The 22,134-nt window shown below is 41.0% G+C and overlaps 1 protein-coding gene across 1 annotated transcript in view; it reads right to left on the reverse strand.

Annotated features, from left to right (window-relative positions):
- Positions 1-22,134, reverse strand: part of LOC126469706 (Hermansky-Pudlak syndrome 1 protein homolog) — a 152,234-nt gene that overhangs the window by 107,233 nt on the left and 22,867 nt on the right. The window contains exons 4-5 of the mRNA XM_050096892.1: positions 9,232-9,477; positions 1,852-2,197 (exon numbers count right to left, since the gene is read on the reverse strand). Of these exons, the coding sequence (XP_049952849.1) occupies positions 1,852-2,197; positions 9,232-9,477 (592 nt within the window). The remainder of the gene's footprint in view (positions 1-1,851; positions 2,198-9,231; positions 9,478-22,134) is intronic.

The following is a 22,134-nucleotide window of genomic DNA, read 5'->3' on the forward strand; positions in this document are numbered from 1 at the left end:
TGCTGCTGCTCGCAATGTGGTTCCAGTTGCCTGAGACTGCAGTCGTGTGTGTGTGTGTGTGTGTGTGTGTGTGTGTGTGTGTGTGTGTGTGTGAGTGTGTGTGTGTGTGTGCGCGCGCGCGCGCGCGCGCGCGAGCATGTGCGAAAGGCCTTAATGGCAAAAAGCTATAATTGTGAGAGTCTTTTTGCTGTGCCTATCTGCGAATAAGCATCTCCGCTATATGATGAGTAGCAACTTTCCTTCTCATAATATTGTTACATTCCAATCAGGAAAGAACAAACAATTTTGACTAAAATTATCCACTAGTAACATAATCGAGGTCAGAGTTTAGCACACAACTTATATAGAGTTGTATGAGAGGGTGTTATTTGGTTGCAAAGGCAGTTCAAAAATGGCATTACCAAGTCAGCACAAAATTTTAGTACTTGGGTTGAAATACCATTACAGCCAGAATAGTTACAGCTTTTAGTGAATTTTGTGAGCTCTCTAAGCAATGAGTTGGCGAAACTGATGTCTACTGGTGAAGTATGCACTGCATGTATGTGTGTGTCTTCAACTATAGTTAGAGGGAATTCACTGATTTAGTAACCAATGATTTAAATTTAACATGCTTTGGTTTACTGTTACTGTCAATATCATTTGCCATTCTGTGTATATTCATTTCATGCATAATGCTGCAAATTTCCTTTACTTTATTATTATAATTTTGAATTTTGAAGGTGTCGGTTTGCGAGAGCAGAGATTCTCCCAGAGAACACAATTTTTGCCACTGTAAAACAAAATGCAGTTTTATCTGTAGTGTCCTTTTAGTTTTTGATTAAAGCTAGTTCTCTGCATTATGCAATGCCTTCTCTTCCTGGCACAAGGTACTTTGATTTTAGAGGACCATTTCTGTCTATTTCCACTGTATTGTTCACGCCCCATTGTAAAGGGAAATTGGATTCGAAAAGTTGTAGGAATATTTTTAGGAAAGAATTTAATTACTCATTACTGTGTTCACTTGGTAAACTTCTTCCCATTGTTCATTCTGTAAATTCTCCATCAAGAGTGTAATTTTGTCAGCATATATGAGTATGCGAAATTGTATGATTACCTTTTTAGTTAATTGATGAGGACACACTCTTTCCGACATCTGATCATCTGGGTCAGACAAACCTTGAAACATGTTTTGGACATTAATTGTCAGTTGCTGTTACATATGCCCTTCTACTCTTTGTGGGAATAATGTTGTGAGGATCAAACTAAATGTGGACATCAGCAATACTAAGTGACCTTGAGCAGGACTACTCAAGCTGAAATCCATACTGAAATCTCCATATACAATTATGTCCCAACTGTTTCTACCAAGTCTCATCATTACCCTCTCTAGTTGCTTACAGAAATTTAAAACATTTGTTGTTGGGGCCCAGTAAACTGTCAGAACCACTATTTTATGTGTTTCCAGGTCTATTACTGAAGTGGAGCTTTTCAGTGCAGCACTCACTCACATTATGGCCATTTTAATTAAAAAAACACATACAAATGGCAACAAAAATACCCAAAACACACATTGGTGTATCAAACTATACATCTAAAGTACACAGATACTGGATGAATAACTAGTACTTTGGCACTTGAACAATGGGAAAACAGAGCACTTTACATATGCGAAGAACAATAATGTCATACATAAACTATGAAGATCTATTTCAAACGAAATCACAAAGGTTATGAAAATTAAGAAATTAGTTGCAGAAACTGAAATTTAACACTGAATATTAACATTTATCTTATAACCAAAGATGAACAACTGGATATAAGGGCAAAAGAGCATAATTCTTGTGCATTAAATGTATTTTCTGTACTTCTTACCTCAATTATAAACAGCAGATATACACCATCCTCAACTGAAGTTACGTGTACAATATGTGGAGTGTACACAGAACAACCACCAGTTAATAGGACAAGTTGTGTATTGAGGACATCTTGTTCACAGCTGCCATCAAACATATCCACACTAACTGTAAGAGAGGTTGCAAGCTGTTTTTTTGTATGGTGTGGACTATCACGAGGACTACCAGCAGGGCTGTAGAACTCTTCACTTGAATCACTTTCAGTTGCTTCAGAAGGACGTGTTCCACTTGGCATCATGTAGTGGGCTTCACACAGCAAGCTCAGAAATATTATATCATGTGGTGACAGGTCCTGGGCGTTACGACTGTCAACAATTATTACTGAATATGAGTTCACAATATGACTCAGCATCATAGGCAATAATAATCTATGACAAAATAGTAGTAGTAGTAGTAGTAGTAGTAGTAGTAGTAGTAAAAGGAGGAGGAGGAGGAGGAGGAGGAGGAGGAGGAGGATGTGTATGAAGCTGTAGTAAAGCAGAGAGAGAGAGAGAGAGAGAGAGAGAGAGAGAGAGAGAGAGAGAGAGAGATTTATCATTTCTCATATGACAATATACATATGATCATATGAGCACTTACATTTAGGCCTACAACTCAGATTTCTGTAGTGTGGTCATTTTCAATAAATACCACAAAGTGGTGAAGTACAAGAGTTTTATTGTGAAAATACCAGTGTTTCAGAAACATTCATCAATTTTAATAAGACTGTCTTCTTTACGAAGATAGAAACCTAAGGTGAATTTTACTTTACACATGGAAACTAAATGTTTATCTTAGCTCTAGCCATAAGCTGCTGTGGTTACAAGTTGGGATTTCCCTGGTGCAGCCAGCTTGTTTGCTCATTCATGTCTGCAACTCTACATGTCATCTTTACGGTGAGTAGCAATCTATCCTTTTCATAATTGTAACAATATTATGAAAAGGATATCTGCTACTCATCATAAAGTTGAGATGCTGAGTTGCAGTTGCACACACACATAACTCACACACACGACTGCTGTCTCTGGTTGATTTTTAAAGTTAGTAACAAGTTTGACTATGATCTGCATGTTTGTAATGCATACTGAACTTTTGTGAAAGGTTGATGAAAGCTTTTATCATAAACATAATTGCATAATTGTAAAAAGGTCACCAAGGCTGTATGTGCATGCTAGTGAGAAACATACTCTTGTAATATTGGATGATAAAAACTTTGTAGTTGAATGTGCAAGTTGAAATTTACATCAAGTTTCTATCTTCATTCGTGTAGAATAATCACTCTTGTGAAATTGAATGAACCTTTTTAAAATACCCTGCATTTTCACAAGGATACTGAATCTATGATTCCCAACACCCTGTGGCACAAGTAACATTGCAGGCTAAATCAGATGAACTTTAAGACAAACTTCAACAAAATGAGATCATAGCCTATAAATCTCAATGAGAGAAATATTCCTCACTCATTTCATGTCTTTGTGTGGCAGTAACAACTGACATACCTAGTCACTATCTTGGTCCTGTGCAGTTTCCTGCCTCGCTCACAATCAAAGACTAAACTCGACATATATCACTCTATAAAACAAAATAATGAAAGGAAAAAATGCAATTAGAATTTGCTGCTACTCTGCCTATGATAAACACAAAATCATAGACAACTTTCATTAATGTCATCAGCTATGTTACAAATAGTCATCATTCAACTGATGTCTCCTTTAAAACCATTGAAGAAGAGTGTTTATGTTTCTTTTTAATAAAACAGTGATCCCTGTTCTCTGTTTTGTTTGATTTACAATGTTGTTCAGAATGTGACAGTTATTTCTGCTGCACGATGAACAACTCTAAGACCTGTAGTGTCATTTTTCTCTCTGTCAACAATTCTCAATTCAGAGTAACATTCTTGATTAGGTGCTTTAATAAATTTCATATTCCTTATCAGCTTTCAGATCCTGGAGTGTAATTAATATCAGTTAATTTAACTTTGTAAATGCCATTCTTACAATTCTTACTTCCGAAATTTTAGTTTTGGTGCAACTATAACTGTACAATTTTTTACACAATTGTACTTAGAAAGACTTACACATAGTAAATTTACCTTTCATGTGCCAGATTTGGGGTTAATTACATTTGTCAGCAACACGCTAAATTTTCTGAAGAGCTTTTTATGAGCATATAGCAAGCCTAGACAACATAACCTAGTGGATGCATCAGCTCTTCAGAGATCATCGAATAGTCAGGCATAAAAGTGTCATTCAAAGGGACTGGAACAGTGTGTCACAGGAGCAGAGACAGCATTCCTTGTGTTTGTGTGGGATGCTCTCACTGGACATCAGAAATGAGATCTGTTTACATGCTTTAATCTCACCAGTGGGTCCTACAATGCCGTCTCCAAACTTGCTGCCTCCATGCTTTCAATGACTCAATTCGTTAGTCTCCTCTAGTGCCCATTTAACTGAAAACTCTGCATTTCAGTCTGATGTTGGATAAAAGTGGGCTATATCAGTGTAGAAAGGAGAGAGCGTACACAAGCCCACAGGTATAACTGATGACTCGTTACACTGCTGCTCCATACACAACCACTGGGCATGATTATCATTATATACCAATATAGTGACTGACTGGTAATAGTGAATACTGTTCTGTTTACACACACATTTTAAACACTACTGTAAATTTAATTTAATGTTGAAACTTTATTCAGAGAATATCTGACAAGTACACTGACATAGGCACACACCTCTGACACATTACCAAGTACATGACAACAGTACAAGAAAACAGGACATGGGGATTAGGTGTGTTTTCTAAATGGTGATTAATTATTATAATAAATTTACTGCACTTTTCAAAAAAGTAACAGAAGTTAATAAGCTACATAACTCACTGTTAGCTCATAAACACAAGTTGCCATGACCAAAATAATACACAAATGGCCCACTGTTTGGTCACAGGGACAAAACAGTAATGTTACTCTGTGTTCAGTTTTTGTTTGACAGAATACTATTTTCTTATGGTGAAGGTGGAATATGCAAGAATACAACCACTTTGAATGTACTGCACAAAAATGTTGTCTGCAGCATGGACTATAGCACTGATCTTATTCAGACATCACTCTTCCCCTACTGGAGAACATTTGCAATTGTATTCACTGCATCACTTAGTTTTTGTCTTACTCCCTCCACAGTCTCACAAGAAACAGATTTGTTAAAGGTCATCTGTCCTACAAACTGGTCCTTTCACAATGAAAATGCTGCTTAGCAAAAATGAAATTGTACACTCAACTCCTATGATAAGTCATGACTGCCCTTATAATCTTAAAGCTTCAGTAACAGAACAAGTCAATGAGTAGGAAGTGACCACAGTGCCGCCATTCTCATACTCATCGTACTTGTGGAATTATAGTGGGAAGGAAGGAAGCTGGTATAGCAGTGACACCAACAGTACCTTGATTTCTAATGTATGCGACCCTCAACATTAACCTCATACTCACTCCATTTCTGATCTCTAGATCTCACCCAGTTTGAAAAATAATGGAGTTATATTTGATGCTGTTTTAATGATGAATATTAAAACTTCAAGATCTGGTAGCAGCAAATAAGGAATTAGAGAAACTGATACCTGCAGTTTCTAACAGTGTGATCAAGCAAACCTAATTAATATCAAACTTGTGGTACCTGCTGCAAACATGCAAGCTTTAGTGTAACATCTTCAGTACAGGGTATTCAGTGATTAGTCAGTTTCAAATTCACTCCAGAATTTTCCAGTCAAATTTTTTTCCAGGTTACTATTTTATTAAATTTGACAGTAAAACATCCTTTGTTTTCAAAATTATGTACTGTTAATTATTAGAATATCCATAATTAATTATAACATATTTCTTTAGTTGTATAAATCACAGATATGAATTAAAATATTTATAAAATATTGTGTCTTGACTTGCAGGCAGTAGAAAATATCAAACAACAAATCAAAAATCCTGTTTTTACAAATATACGTACATAATTACATTCTGATTAAAGGGAACAACCTCTATAAACTTATCATAATAAAAGTGAATAAATAATTTCTTTGAATCTTCTATCTCTGCTGAAGTGTTTGGGGCTTCACTCAAGATATTTGTTCTTTTTGTTTCTTTCATTTATTCAACAATCGTTTGTCTTTCTCTCTTTCACTTTTCTTCTCATTATTATTCATACCAACTTTGTAGAAAGAATGTGCACTGTGAAAACAGTATATAAGACTTTTGTCGATGTCGAAATTGTCAACTCTATTAGCGTCCTGGACTGTGTCACACATGTACTTTCAAGCAATGAGGCTTTTTTCCCTCTCTGTTTCATTTTCAACTATAATTTCATATTTTACAGAAAAGCCTTGTTCAACAGAAGCATTTTCATTTGACAGCATTACCATAATTTGTACAAAATGTTGGAAATTTGTGCCTCGCTTTGAAAATAATTTGATTATATGAATCCAGGATTTATCAAGATAATTTTCATTGTTTTGTAACATTTCTTTTTTTTCTCTCCAAATCTCCACAAACACAAGTTTGAACCCAACATTCTTCCATTTTACACCAAAATTTCAAGATATGCTGTCCATATTCTTTGAGCTACTTCATGGTTTAATGTGACTTCTGGATTCAAGCACGAAATGACATAGGTTTTAAGTTGTATTTGAGGGGGTGGCCTTTCTCGCAACTCCTCTAGTACGCCAAAACTGCACGTTCACATTTTCCTTTAGCAACAATATTTCTTTTCACACACATTCTTAATTTTTTTGTGCACTTCTTGTAGCAAAATCCAGATTGAACTGTCTTGCCATAATAAGATTCTTTACAGCCTTCAAGTCGATTTTCATTAAAGATGAGTTTTTGCTTTTTAAGACGTCTAGTTTCACAACCCACAACATCAAAATGTTCACAAGATTACGTCATTCACCATACAGAAATAGAGCCATCGAGATATTGTTCTGAGAACTGAGTAAAAATAGTTTCAACAAACGTGCTTTGAACTGAAGAATGCCAGTTTCGGAGCTATCAATTTGCCATTTACAACTTCAGAAACAATTCTGACACTATATGACTGAGGAACGGTTTAAGACTACTTCATATCAGTAATGTAAGTTCAAATGTATTCGAAAATTTCCACAGCTGTTTCAGCTGCATCGGCATTTTCAACCTATCTTGTTCCATAAATAACACAGGAAAGGATGAAGATCCAGTTATCTCAGTGTATTGTAACCTCCATGCAGGTATGTCATGAAATAAATAATAAAGCACTCTCCAAAATGACACAATTTCCCAGTTAATTTCGGATGTACCTGTTTTGAAAGTGTCACAAATATGTGTGATTGTGCTAATTACAGGTGTGAATTTGTAGCACCTGTAGACCATCAAAGGATTCTTTTAGTTCCTTGTTTAAGTCATTCAATAATTTTAAACACTCACTGTGCAGCTTTGCAGATGTGCAAAGCACAGTTCCAACTTTCTTTGTATTTCTTTCTTTCTTTCTTTAAGGAATACACAGCCATCCGACTGTATATTTCCTTATATTTCCTGTGTACAATCTAGATTTTGGCTTTCATGCCATCATTGAGTACAATGATCTTAGATCATTAACATATTTTGCTGTGTTCTGTGCTGGGTGACATATTATTTCACACCATTATCGAATACAATGTTCTTAGACCATTAACATGATTTTGCTGTGTATTGTGCAGGATGGATATATACACTATTCAGCACAAGACTTGTGTTTACCTGCTTTGGGCTGATTTTCCCAGATATGTGCCTGTACAGTAATATGTCATCCTGCACAGTGCACAGCAAAATGATGTTAATGGTCTAAGAACATTATTGAGTATATTGGCATGAAATAATGCTGTCCTGCACGGTAAACAGCAAAATATGTTTCTCACTGTACTCAATGGCATCAAAATCAAAATCTAGTTTGCACACAGGAAATATTCAGTCAAACGATGGTGTATTCCTTCAAAAAAATACTGTATGACTGGGACTCAGTACCACTGAAAACCTCTTTACATTGTTGTCCTTTATGTTTAACTATGGAAACTGCCTTATGTAATGGTATTGTAACTGAGGGTAACTGAAAAGATCTACCATCAGAATGCACTATGAGCTGATGATGTGACAATATGTGTTGCTCTGTGTAGCACTGTCAGTCTTCGCATTGCTCTCTCTTAATGGTGATAATTGGTAGTTGCAGGCAAGAACACTCAAACATAAAAAAATATAGTGCTTCTATAAGCTTTGATGAGTATACTGTTTAGTTCAGATTGTTACTAATAAATATGTAAGTACTACACGAATAAATTTTGTTTGCATATGTGCATAGTAATGTTCCCACCACAACTCGAGTGATGATAAATTAGTGTTTTCTTCATTCTGCTTTCTTCTAGTTTTTTCTGCTAGTTCAAGTGTTGTAACGGAGTCTTCGTTGTATTTTGAAAATGGACAACAAAAGTGATGACTTGCGAAGAATGTCTGTCTGACAGTGAGGATGGATTACATTTTGATGATTCAGATGAAGATCCTACTACAACTGCAAATGCGCTGGAATCTGCAGATAGTGATAGCAAACCAGAGACTACTATAAAACACCACATAATTAAAATAATTTTTGGGAGGCTGATGATAATGAACTTGTTGCTGATATACTGGTACTACAAGCTTCTAAAAAGCCCAAGATACAGAAAAATTGAATGATTTGGAAAAAAATAAAGTGCTTCATTTGCAAATGACCTTTTTAGATTGAAAGGAGATGATACCACACTGGCCCAATCAATGCTATAGTTGCCTACACTGTAACAGTGTTTTAAGTGTGTCTTTTTTACAGACAAGTTAACAGTACAAATTGCAGATGAAACTAATCTTACCAACACACAGAAAAACCCAAACAAAACATTTAATCATGATATAAATTTATAGGCATATGCATTATTAGCTCTTTGGCGCTCCTACCACTGTTCGTGACCTCTGGAATGATGTTATTGGCATTGAGCTAATAAAATGGACAAGGCTTCAGAGATACATTGAGAGTCTGATGGCCACTTTGCAACCCAACCACAATACAAAGCAATCAGACTATGAGATTCAAGATAAGTGCAATTCGTACAAAATCAGGTCTGTAATTGATCAAGTGAATAAAAAATCTCTTTCAATATTCCTGTTACAGTCACTGGCAAATCTCAAACATTTCAAAAATATTGAACTAATTTTTTAATTTTCTTTACTACTAAACCATCTACTTGCTTCCTGAACCATACACAAAAATGCTTTCTCTCTTTATTTTACAAATTTTTACTGACGCAAAAAGTAAGAAAGTACAGAGGAAAATACACTGACCTTGAATAAAGTGAAAGAAACTTGTTCTCCACAAGAATCATTGTATGAAGTTTAGAGAAATCTGGACATGTTTTGAGTTTCTCTGTTGCTTCTTGAAGTGTTCTCAAAGTTGCCGAACTTAAGTCCACATTCACCATCAGCTGCTCCACTGCTTCCACAAGTACAGCCTGATCCGTATCTTGTAGAAGTGTCCAAGTATCAAGGAGGCGAGATAATAAAGCTGCCCGATTTTTGTTACTTTTTAAACTGAAACAAATTAAACTGATTAAGAAATTTAAGAAGTTGTATCTGAAATCATGGGGTTATTATACTCTAGTTCAAGATATTAATCATTCATATTCCAATATTACAAATGTAATACGTATTCTTCAAAAGTAAAAATCCCAGTACAAAATTAAAAAAGTGTTACAAAATTTTGACAAAACTAGAATCTTCATGACAGATGTCAGCCCAGAGCAATTAGATCTCAACTAAAGACTTTTGATCTGTTAGAGTGGAAACTTTGTGCACAAATCATAAAAGATGTACTTGCATTAAATTTGGGAGGAAATGGACTTCATTAAACAACAGAAAAAATGGATAGTACATAATTATTTTATCCATGCCTGAGAGCAAATGTAGCTTCACAAAGTTGAACCAATGGAAACAAAGCCACCACTGTCCTTCATAATGTTTGCTGAATCTTTTCTTCTTTCAAAGAGTAACAGCTCAGAAACTCAAAATAAAAGTGCATTCTGTCATCTGCTTTTTTACACATGTTGTTATAACTCATTCAAGATAGAGATTTTAACTTCCAGGAAATGATCTTTTACTCTTAATTTCATAATGACTTATTTATGTTTCCATGGAATCTGTTTACCACAATCATGAAATAAGAGAAAGTATCTCACTGTATGCACTGCAACAATCAGTGAAACATCCCAACACTTTTACTGCAATATGTGTGAAAGCCTTAAACCATAACTGACAGACACCTCACCAAATGAAAACATATGATAAAAAGACAATGGGAAATTCAAGCTGGATAAAAACAATGTTATGAAAATGTAGAGGTGCAGGGAAGGTCTGGAACCACGCGACCGCTACGGTCGCAGGTTCGAATCCTGCCTCGGGCATGGATGTGTGTTATGTCCTTAGGTTAGTTAAGTTTAAGTAGTTCTAAGTTCTAGGGGACTGATGACCTCAGATGTTGAGTCCCATAGTCCTCGGAGCCATTTGAACCATTTTGCAGGGAAGGTAGGAGGTTAGACGGAAGGTGGAGGGGGAGACTGTGTGTGCATTGGGGAAACGGAGGGCTGTGAATTGCTGGAGTGGGAGCAGGGAAGGGGATAGGTAGGTGAAGGAGAGGGACCAGTGTAGGTTGAGGCCACAGGATGTTGCTGAAACATGGGATATATTGCGGTAAGTATTACGACCTGTGAATTCAGAAAAGCTAGAGTTGGTAGGAGAGATCCAGATGGTGTAGGCTGGTGAAGTAGTCACTGAAGTGAAGCACATTGTTTTGGGCAGCATGGTCAGTAACAGGGTGATCCAGCTGTCTCTTGGCAAAAGTTTGTCAATGGCCATTCATGCAAACAGACAGCTTGTTGGTTGTCATGGCCACATAGAATGCAGCACAGTGGTTGTAGCTGAGGTTCTAGGTCACATGACTAGTTTCACAGGTGGCCCTACCTTGGATGGGATAGGTGATGCTTGTGACTGGACTGGAGTAGGCAGTGGTGGGAAGATGTATGGGACAGGGCATGCATTCAGATCTATTACAGGGGTATGACCTATGAGATAATGGGTTGCAAGCAGGGGTTGTGTTAGTACGAATGAGGATGTTGTGTAGGTTTGGTAGGCAACATAATACCATTGTGGGAGGGGTAGGAAGGATAGTGGGTACGACATTTCTCATTTCAAGGCATAACGAGAGGTAATCCAAACTCTGTCAGAGAATGTGATTCATTTGCTCCAGTCCTGGGTGGCACTGAGTACTGAGTGGAACGCTCTTCTGAGGCCAGACAGACAGACTTTGGGAGGTGGCGGGTGACTGGAGAGATAAGGCACGGTAGATCTGTTTCTGTACAGGGTTGGGAGGATAATTACAGTCTTTGAATGTTCCACTGAGACTGTTGGTATGTTTTGAAACGGACTGCTCATCACTGGAAATGCAACAGCCATGGGTGGCTAAACTGTGAGGAAGGGACTCCTTGATATAGAATGGGTGGCAGCTGTCGAAATGGAGGTACCGCTGGTAGTTGGTAGGTTTGATATGAACAGAGGTACTGATGAGCCGGAGATCAACATCGAGGAAGGTGGGATGTTGGGTTGAGGCGGACCAGGTGAAGTGAATGGGGCAGAAGGTGTTGAGATTCTGGAGGAATGTGGATAGGATGTTCTCACCCTTGATCCAGCTTTTCTGAATGGCAGAAATGGGAACTGTCCCTGCAATATATCCTACGTTCCTGTAGCCGTCCTGGGCTCAACCTTCATTAATCATTGTCCTTCATCCACCTATCCCCTTGCCTGTTCCCATTCCAGCACTACACAGTCCTCTATTCCACCAATGTCCCCGTGGTCTTTTTACATCTCTCCTTTTACACTCCACCCTCCTTCCTCTCCCTTAACTTCCGCCTAACGACTCAATTGCCATGCAGATTCCTTCTCCAATAATGTACAACTGCTTGCAGTCTGGCCTCTGCAGCCACGGACAGTGGTCTTTTGTGTGTGTGTGGTTTTTTTTTTTTTTGGGGGGGGGGGGGGTGTCCAATTCGGAAGAATGCCTTTTGACTAAAAGCTTACTTGTTTAATAGTCTTTTTGTTGTACCTCTCTGCGACTCAACATCTCCGCTATATGGTGGGTAGCAATTACTCCTAAATTATTTAATTATTTACATTCTACCGTAACTTTCCTACTATATTGATGAAAGTAAAAGTAAAGGTATTTCTAGATGACATCCTGTAAACTGTTATGTCTGATAACCTGTATGTTCTCAAACCCAAATGGTTATGGCTCAGCACTCAAAGACATACACTCCTGGAAATTGAAATAAGAACACCGTGAATTCATTGTCCCAGGAAGGGGAAACTTTATTGACACATTCCTCGGGTCAGATACATCACATGATCACACTGACAGAACCACAGGCACATAGACACAGGCAACAGAGCATGCACAATGTCGGCCCTAGTACAGTGTATATCCACCTTTCGCAGCAATGCAGGCTGCTATTCTCCCATGGAGACGATCGTAGAGATGCTGGATGTAGTCCTGTGGAACGGCTTGCCATGCCATTTCCACCTGGCGCCTCAGTTGCACCAGCGTTCGTGCTGGACGTGCAGACCGCGTGAGACGACGCTTCATCCAGTCCCAAACATGCTCAATGGGGGACAGATCCGGAGATCTTGCTGGCCAGGGTAGTTGACTTACACCTTCTAGAGCACGTTGGGTGGCACGGGATACATGCGGACGTGCATTGTCCTGTTGGAACAGCAAGTTCCCTTGCCGGTCTAGGAATGGTGGAACGAAGGGTTCGATGACGGTTTGGATGTACCGTGCACTATTCAGTGTCCCCTCGACGATCACCAGTGGTGTACGGCCAGTGTAGGAGATCGCTCCCCACACCATGATGCCGGGTGTTGGCCCTGTGTGCCTCGGTCGTATGCAGTCCTGATTGTGGCGCTCACCTGCACGGCGCCAAACACGCATACGACCATCATTGGCACCAAGGCAGAAGCGACTCTCATCGCTGAAGACGACACGTCTCCATTCGTCCCTCCATTCACGCCTGTCGCGACACCACTGGAGGCGGGCTGCACGATGTTGGGGCGTGAGCGGAAGACGGCCTAACGGTGTGCGGGACCGTAGCCCAGCTTCATGGAGACAGTTGCGAATGGTCCTCGCCGATACCCCAGGAGCAACAGTGTCCCTAATTTGCTGGGAAGTGGCGGTGCGGTCCCCTACGGCACTGCGTAGGATCCTACGGTCTTGGCGTGCATCCGTGCGTTGCTGCGGTCCGGCCCCAGGTCGACGGGCACGTGCACCTTCCACCGACCACTGGCGACAACATCGATGTACTGTGGAGACCTCACGCCCCACGTGTTGAGCAATTCGGCGGTACGTCCACCCGGCCTCCCGCATGCCCACTATACGCCCTCGCTCAAAGTCCGTCAACTGCACATACGGTTCACGTCCACGCTGTCGCGGCATGCTACCTGTGTTAAAGACTGCGATGGAGCTCCGTATGCCACGGCAAACTGGCTGACACTGACGGCGGCAGTGCACAAATGCTGCGCAGCTAGCGCCATTCGACGGCCAACACCGCGGTTCCTGGTGTGTCCGCTGTGCCGTGCGTGTGATCATTGCTTGTACAGCCCTCTCGCAGTGTCCGGAGCAAGTATGGTGGGTCTGACACACCGGTGTCAATGTGTTCTTTTTTCCATTTCCAGGAGTGTATTTAATATAATCTTCACTAAACTACAGTTCCATGGACCTAATCATAAAAAAATGTATATCTTTAAACCATAAAGAGAAATTCTCTTATCTTCCCTTACACAAGATAATATTAAAAAAAGGAAGCACCATTAATATAACCACAAAGTCTTTCATAAACAATTGGTTGCATTAAATGTTCTTGCCATGATAAGTGCATCAAAAACAACTAATATATGTACAATTACTTTTTTTTAATTAAGGTGTGTTGGTTTCAATGTTCAAGCTTCTCCTTGGAGCAAATGTTATGGAGTCCTGCGAGCTGTAGTGCATTGTGTCAAAGCCTGGTCAAGGCTGTTAGTATCGGTTGCCGCCCATGTGATAGAGAACATAAAATAACAAACAACACTGAAGAAAAACTAGTTGGAGACCTTACTGGTGTCTGTAACTGCTCCAGGCTAACATAAAACTGTATAACAGAAAGGTAGTTCATAAATAGTAAGCACTGAATGAAGTCAAATAAAGGGGAAAAAACTGATGAGACTAAGGAAGAAGGAAGCTCCTGTTAATGTATTCCTAGACGGAAAAGAGAAAGAACAATTATCATCATTCCTGTAGCTTCGAAGTTTAATTACATGGAATGGAAGCTGTACAGAAGAAATAAGGAGAAGGATATTGATGGGAAAGAGAGTATTTGAAAAGGTGAGGCAGCTACTAATAGCCAGAAGAATTCCAATGAAGATAAGGAAAAGATTTGCTAAATGTTTGTCTAGTGTTGTACAGCAGTGAATCATGGACAGCTAAAACAAAAGAGGGAAGATATTTAGCAATTTTGAAATGTGACTATGAAGAAGAATACTTAATGTAAACTGGCCTGATAGACTTAAGAATGAAGAAGTAATGCAGAAAATACTGGAAGAAAGAAGATTATTGGAAGTGATAATGAAGATGAAAAAATCTTAGCTGGGACATGTACGGCACAGAAATTGTTGGCAACGAAAAGTTATAGAGTGAAAAGTGAAAGGAATGAGAGGAAGAGATACGAAGATGACATTGGAAATGCACAAAGAAACAAACAAACAGATGAAGGAAAATGCTCAGAACAACACGATCAAGAGTCTCCAGTCAAAACTTGTCATAAGAGATAAGCACTAAAGGAGAAGAAGAAGAAGAAGAAGAAGAAGCTTTATGGCATCAAAAGCACAAAAGTTTTGTAGTTTGATCTACTATTGTCGCAGATTCCTTGGAGTTAGTTTCTGATGTATAGCAGGAAACAGGAACTGTCTGTTGTGTGCAGACACTAGTGAAACTGACTGTTGTCTACAGACAGCTAGAATGTATATGGGCTACAATCAAAAGGTATTAAGCTGCTAAACTTTGTTGCAGTGACATTGGAGACCACAGTGGTAAAAGCTATGGTACCTCTGGAGCCCCTCGTACATACAGACGAAGCTGTGTTCTGATGGGCATGACTTGGTTAGTCCATCATTACTATGGTAAATGACCGGCAGTAGTAGGTTTGCAAATTTATGGACATGAGGTGGATGTGGGTACAGGCTGGACAATTATTCCCTTATGGCTTAAAAACAGATACAAGGTACTGCCCACTGTTGACAGCACATCTGAGTCAACACAATATGCCTCATCTGGTGAGCTAGTGTCTAATTCTCCCACCAAGTTCAGACAAACACAGAGGGTTAATACGCTTGATAGTGAGAACTCCAATATTACACAAGTGATGAAGCCCCTCAGGAAAACAGCTGGCAGGTCAGGATGGAAGCGCAGTGTGAACATGGTATGTTTCCTGAAAGGTCTCATCTGAGATGTGGAGAAGGTTGTGCTGGCAGATACTGAACACTCTAGGTGCAATATGCCTCTAATTCTAGCTTATATAGACACAAATAACACCTGATGACTTAGTTACACCATATTCAGATCTTTAAGGGGGATGGGTGAACTTGGTGGAGACCGCTAGCCTTGCACACTATGTGGATGATTGGTTCAGTCTTTGCAACATCACACTCAGAATTAATCCCAATGTTATGGTTTGGAACTGAGTGGAGGGCTTAAATAAAAGGCTTGCATGGTTCTGCTACAATCTCTGATGTGGATATCTTGGTTTCCAATACCAGGTGCAGAATTGTTATGTCCCTGAAAAAGGTCAAGCATTTCCTATACAAAGAAAGCAGCTGTCCTAACAGAGTGCATGTGATATGCATGCGGAGGTTTTCAAGTTTGAGTAACCTCACACTCACACCATAGGGCTGATTATTAATTAGCTGCTGGTAAACCTTTTGGGATGTAAAGTCGTGGTCCATGAAACTCTTCTGTTCCTGACATTTTGTCCAGGACTGCGCTGGACATCCTCAGAGTTGCTCTTCCACTGAGTCTTGTCGACTGACTGGTTGGACGTCTGACAGTGACATAAATACTGTACGAAAGAGGGCATGGTCAAAGTAACACGTGATGAGCAGAAATAATCCTTGTCAAAGATAAAACTTGACTATCGATTGTCGTCTTGTCGAAGATAAAACTGTCTAGTGATTCTGCAGAGCCACTTTCCACATGTCGCTAAGTTTCATTGCCTCCTCTTTCCTACTATCGATTGTCATCTTGTTGATGATAAAACTGTCTAGCGATTCTGCAGAGCCACTGTCCATATGTCGCTAAGTTTCATTGCCTCCTCTTTCCTACTAAAATTATCCTGATGCTTATAAATTCTGATGGCTTCTCTACACAGTCGTGGATAATAATTTGATGTTGTAGATACAATTTCTGTTTCAGAAAACTTCACTTCGTGGTTTCCTGACTGAAGAGCATGCTCTGCTACAGTTGATTTCTCTATTTTTCCTAGACAGCAAAGACTTTTGTGCTCTTTTAGCCATGTGTTTATGCCCCTCTTGGTATTTCCAATATAAACTTTACCACACATACGCGGAATTTTGTATACCCCACATGTTGACAGAGGAGGGCATTTATCCTTCACCGAAGACCATGCCCCCTTTCCTACAGTATTTATGTCACTCTCGGACGTCTGACCAATCAGTCAGCAAGACTCAGCGTGTGACAAAGCAAGCTGGGATATTTTTACTTCTCCTCTTGTTTTGCCATCTGAGTTAAGTTTTAACTGTAATTTCTGTAAATTAAACATTGAACAATGTGGAGTTTCAGTACCTATTATTGTGAAGATAGATAAGGGCCCAATTTTTGGTCCCTAGACAGTCAGTCCACAACTGAGTTTCAGACGAGGAACCTGTGTTGGTTAGAACGACAACAATGCATCAACTTAACAGTGAACTACATGTTATACCAATAGGTTGTGTGTCTGTTCCATACAAACCTGATTATTCCGAAAGAACTGTTGATTATGTGGTTATGTTTTTTTACTGCTCATAGATGTTCAACAGTAAACTATTGTAGCAGTATGTGGATGTTTGCCTGCAACCTATTAATGGGGCTTATGAAAAGTTAAAACAACACTGCACTGGCCTTATAACTGTGTAATATTGGGTGTTTGTGAACAGCGAAAGTAAAAGACTGTGAAACACAAATGTGCATCTGCTGGATACATCATTTACACTAGGCAGCAGTTGCACTTTTCAGCCAGTACGTCGACACCGAGGACAAGAAACAAAGAGATAATGCAGGCCAACGTCATCACAAGCGGAGGAGCAACTCTGAGGATGTTCAGCGTAGTCCTGGACAAAACGTCAGGAACAGAAGAGCTCCTTAACTGGAGCTACAACAAATAAAATACGCAGAGAGTAAATTCCATCCACTTTGCAACCACCAAAGGAAAAGGAATTTTGCGTGCAGTAAAAGAATGCCTTGGTCTCAGTGGTCCTGAGAATTATAAAACTCCTTTTGAATTTAACAACAGTGAAGTTAGTCATTCAATAACAAAAATTTCAGAATTCTGCAGGCAGCACCGACATCACATTAAATATTGCAATGTTGACAAATCTGCTGATGTCAAAAAGGCCTCATACACAAACCTGATTACATTTGATGAAACTAAAATCTTATCCCATGCTTCTACCTCTTTGAATTCTGTCATCAAAGAAGCCATTGAGATCAGAATGAGCAACAACTGAAACTGGGACAGCAGCCACAACCTTAGTGGCGCATAAAAACACACATGGTGCTAAAGACTATAGATAGACAAGTTAAATTATGCTCTATCTAACAAAATCAGCATTGCTACCAATGTCCTCTCTTTCTTTCTTTTTTTTTTTTTTTGGGGGGGGGGGGGGGGGGGAGGGGGGATGAAAAGGACTAAACATTGAGATCATCAATTCTTCTTTTCCTTTAATAGCCTAAGGCTAAAGTTTTCTGGGAGAAGTAAGGAACAGATCAGATGCCAGTTTGATTTTGCAGCATCAGACCATTAAGCTATTAGGTGCTCCAGGGAAGGGTGCCGCATATGTCACTGTAGAGCTTGCCAACACTCTTCAATTGCGCTCAGCGATTTCCAGCGACCACCAATGGACTGTCTTTCACCCTTTCACCAGGGGCACCCTAGAGAATTAGGGATTGTGTTTTCCGCTGCAGAAGCGATCGCTTTAGTGACCTGCTCAATCACACCATTGATGGCACCATGTGGGGGAGACTCAACAATGACAGCAGAGGTAAAGGCTACCAAGTTGTCTTGTATAAAGCTCATCTGGGTAGGCGTCTGTGGGCATGGCGCCGGGGGAGTGACAGGAAGATGGGAAGTGGTCACTACTACACAGGTCATTATGTGCTCTCCAGAGGATAGATGGGAAAGTCCTGGGCTGCAAATCGATAAATCAATGGCCGAGTAACTACCTGGGCCACACTTAAATGTGTGGCGGTCCCAGTACTTAAGAGGCAGAGGTCGAGTTGGGACAGTAAATTTTCGACATCTCTGCCACGGTCAGTATGCATGGTGCTACCACACAAGGGGTTATGGACGTTAAAATCTCGCAAAAGTAGGAAAGGTTTAGCGAGTTGATCAATCAGTGCAGCCAATACATTCAGGGAGGTATCCATTGCAGATATTTATTTCTTGCATTGTCTCTATCCTGACAGCCACAGCTTCAAGAGGAGTTTGAAGAGGCACACGTTCACTACATACCGAGTTCAGGACATGAACGCAAACTCCACCTGACACACTACTATATTCACTACGATTCTTGTAATATCCTCTGTAGCCACGAAGGGAAGGGGTCTGCATTGCCGGGAACCAGGTTTCCCGGAGGGCAATGCAGAAAGCAGGTGTAAAGCTTAACAGTTGCCATAGCTCTGCCAGGTGGTGGAAACAACTGCCGCAATTCCACTGGAGGATGACTTGATCATGGGACTGGGAAGGCATGAAACACTCAAAGTGGCAGTCTATTTATGCCTCAGGGTCACCTGCTGCCACCAACTTATTTCCTGAACAGGCTATATCCATTGTGTCTGAGGGTCTGGCGAGATCTAGATCCTCAGCGGACACCAGAATCTTCACCTCATCCTCAGACACAGAGCTTGTAGGCAGTGGTGGTGTGGGTGCCACCGCAATTCCATTGGTTTTGGCGGTCTTCTTGAAGGATTTCTCTTGCTGATCCTTGGGTTTCTCTGGCTGGGAGGGCATCACTGATTCTATTTCCGTGACAGAGGATGATCATGAAGCCCTACGACCAACTTCTTTTGGGCACTTAAGCCACTGGCAGGTGTCATCTTTCCCACTAGCCTGGGAAGGGAGTGACCCTTCCTAGTGAGAGAGCCGAAGAAGACTTAACGCTTCTCCAGCTGAGAAGTGGCGACTGGTGTCCCCGATGGGGTTGGGGGGTTGGGGGGAGGGGGAGGGGCAGTGCTCCCGAGGTAGGTGATGCGGAAGCAACAGGGAGGTAAGTGCCCCCCCCCCCCCCCCCCCCCCCCGCCCACCGTATTCTTCTGGCTCTGAGAGCCGACTGGAACTCGCAGAACTGATGGGGCTACAACTGTTCTCGTAAGAGTGGCATAAGAGGTGGTCATAGCCACAAGACGTAGGCACTCAAATTTTCCGCTTAGCCTCAGTTTAGGTCAGTCGGTTCAGGGTCTTGTATTCCACGATTTTCCTTTCTTGCTGTAAAATCCTGCAGTCTGGTGAGCAAGAGGAATGATGCTTTCCACAGTTGACACAGATGGGAGGCGGGGCAAATGGAGTATTGGGATGGGATGGACGTCCACAATCTTGATGTGTGATGCTGGAAGTACAGCGGAAAGACATATGGCCTAACTTCCACCAGTTAAAGCACCACACTGGGGGAGATATATATGGATTGACATCACAGCAGTAGACCATCACCTTGACCTTCTAGAGTAATGTGTCACCCTCGAAGGGCAAGATGAAGGCACCAGTGGCAACCTGATTATCCCTCGGACCCCAATGGACGAAATGAACTCCTCGTCGCTCTAAGTTGGTGCGCAGCTCGTCGTCAGATTGCAAAAGAAGGGCCCTGTCCTCTAAATGATCTACAAAAAATGGAGGCTTCATCAAGACAAAGGAGTTCCCATCAGCTCTCATACATATGAGGTAGCGGGTCAAATAAGGTTCGCTGCCATCCTTAGCCTGCCGTTCCTCCCATGGTGTGGCCAGGGAGGGGAATGATTTAGGATCATACTTCCTTGCATTGTACTGAGACTTGGAACACTTGGAGACTGCAGGCATTTGATCACCAGCAAGTGATAACATGGTCCGCTTCATCATGCGTCATCCACCCTGATGCCACCCACTCCAACAAGGGGCCCTCCCCACAGGTGCCACCCAGCCACAGCAAAGGGCACCTGGCAGGATGGCCATTGCCAGGAGTCCCAATGCCCTGGAATGATGGGCATCTACCTTTTCACATCCATGGGGAGTTAGTGGCGCAGGCATTAGCAGAGTGATCTCTGTTTAGTCAGGGGGCTACAACCAACAGGGTACATGGCAGCCCCACCACAACAGACTGGCTCCCATGCTGGATATGGGGTGCAAAGAATTCCATGGTCATCGTTGGCACAGAAAATGACACTGCATAGTGGGTGGAGTAAAACGCACCCAGGAAGATGTCCTCGCTCAAGAGGAGCAGAACTGCAATGCCTCAACGAAAAAGTGGTTTAAGGATCTCAATGCACGATGGACACGATGCACCATGTAAGGCACCCTTCCCCAATCGGCTCGCTCTTCGGGAAAATTTTGAAAAATGGTGGTCAAACCCTACAGGGGACCATCACATAAAGGCTGGAACATGTGAGACTCCTTTTAGTTGCCTCTTACGACAGGCAGGAATACCTCGGGCCTATAACATCATAACCACAACCCCACATCTCATCATAATTTATTATTCTCTCAAGGAACATTTAGTTGTCATTTGTGCGATCAGAAAGCTCTTCACAGGTTGTAGGGCAAAGGTCTCTCTTGTCTTGACTCATGAGCCATGGGACAAACTTGGCGGCAACACAATGCATTCCAAGATGCTGGGTCAAGATTTCATGATATGATGCAACTGAAATATCACATTCTTCTGCAATCTCTCAAGACAGTCAGCCTTCGATTGGCAAGCACAACTTCGTTGACATTGTCGACACGAGCACCATCAGTAGATGTCGAAGGGTGTCTTGAATGAGGGTCAACTTTAACTTCTGTCTGGCCATTTTTAAACCATGTGAACCATTCATAACACTGAGTAAGGCTTACACACTCATCACCATAGGCTCCCTATATCATTTGGTGTGTGTCTGTAAAGATTTTCTTGAGTTACACACAAAATTTAATGTGCAGAAGCATTGCTCCTCTAACTCTGCCACCTCGAAATTCGCTGTCAACTAGCTCTACCAAACTTAGCATTTCATTACCAAGGTCAAGTTCTAGAGGGGGATGAACAGTTCTACATTTTTCATTCCACAGCAGAGGATGCGCTGATATTAAACTTCATGGCAGATTACAACTAGGTGCCATATGGGGATTCAAACCCAGGACCATTGCCTTTTGCAGTTAAGCATACTACCAACTTATCTACACAGCATGACTTATGACCAGACTGCAAAACTTTACTTCTGTTAGTGTCTCATTTCCCAAAGCCTGGGAGAGTATTTCCAGAGTGATGTTGAACATTTGCCCGTGAAAGGCAAAGGTCCTTGATTCGAGCCCAGTCTGGGAAACAGTTTTAATAAGACAGGAAGTTTCAGCTCTGCATTGGCAGAAGTGCACAGTGTGTGCCTTCACAGTGGAAAACTGGAATCTCTGGGTGAGAACTTGTGCTTTCCTGATGACACCTTACAGCTGGAATTCAGCAACTTTCATGGGTGAAGCACTGTCGCACACACAAAACTAATCAACATATAAGAATGGTGAGACCATAGGCCCACAGTACCTCTAAGCTCATTAATCACTATTAGAAAATGGGTCACACTCAGCACAGATGTCTGTTGAACTCCATTATCCTGTATACAGATGGTGCTATCAGAAATCCCAACTCAAACACAGAACAACTGGTGAGATATAAGATTCAGTATTACAATCA

This window comes from Schistocerca serialis, chromosome 1 (assembly GCF_023864345.2).
Source record: "Schistocerca serialis cubense isolate TAMUIC-IGC-003099 chromosome 1, iqSchSeri2.2, whole genome shotgun sequence".
Taxonomy (NCBI): domain Eukaryota; kingdom Metazoa; phylum Arthropoda; class Insecta; order Orthoptera; family Acrididae; genus Schistocerca; species Schistocerca serialis.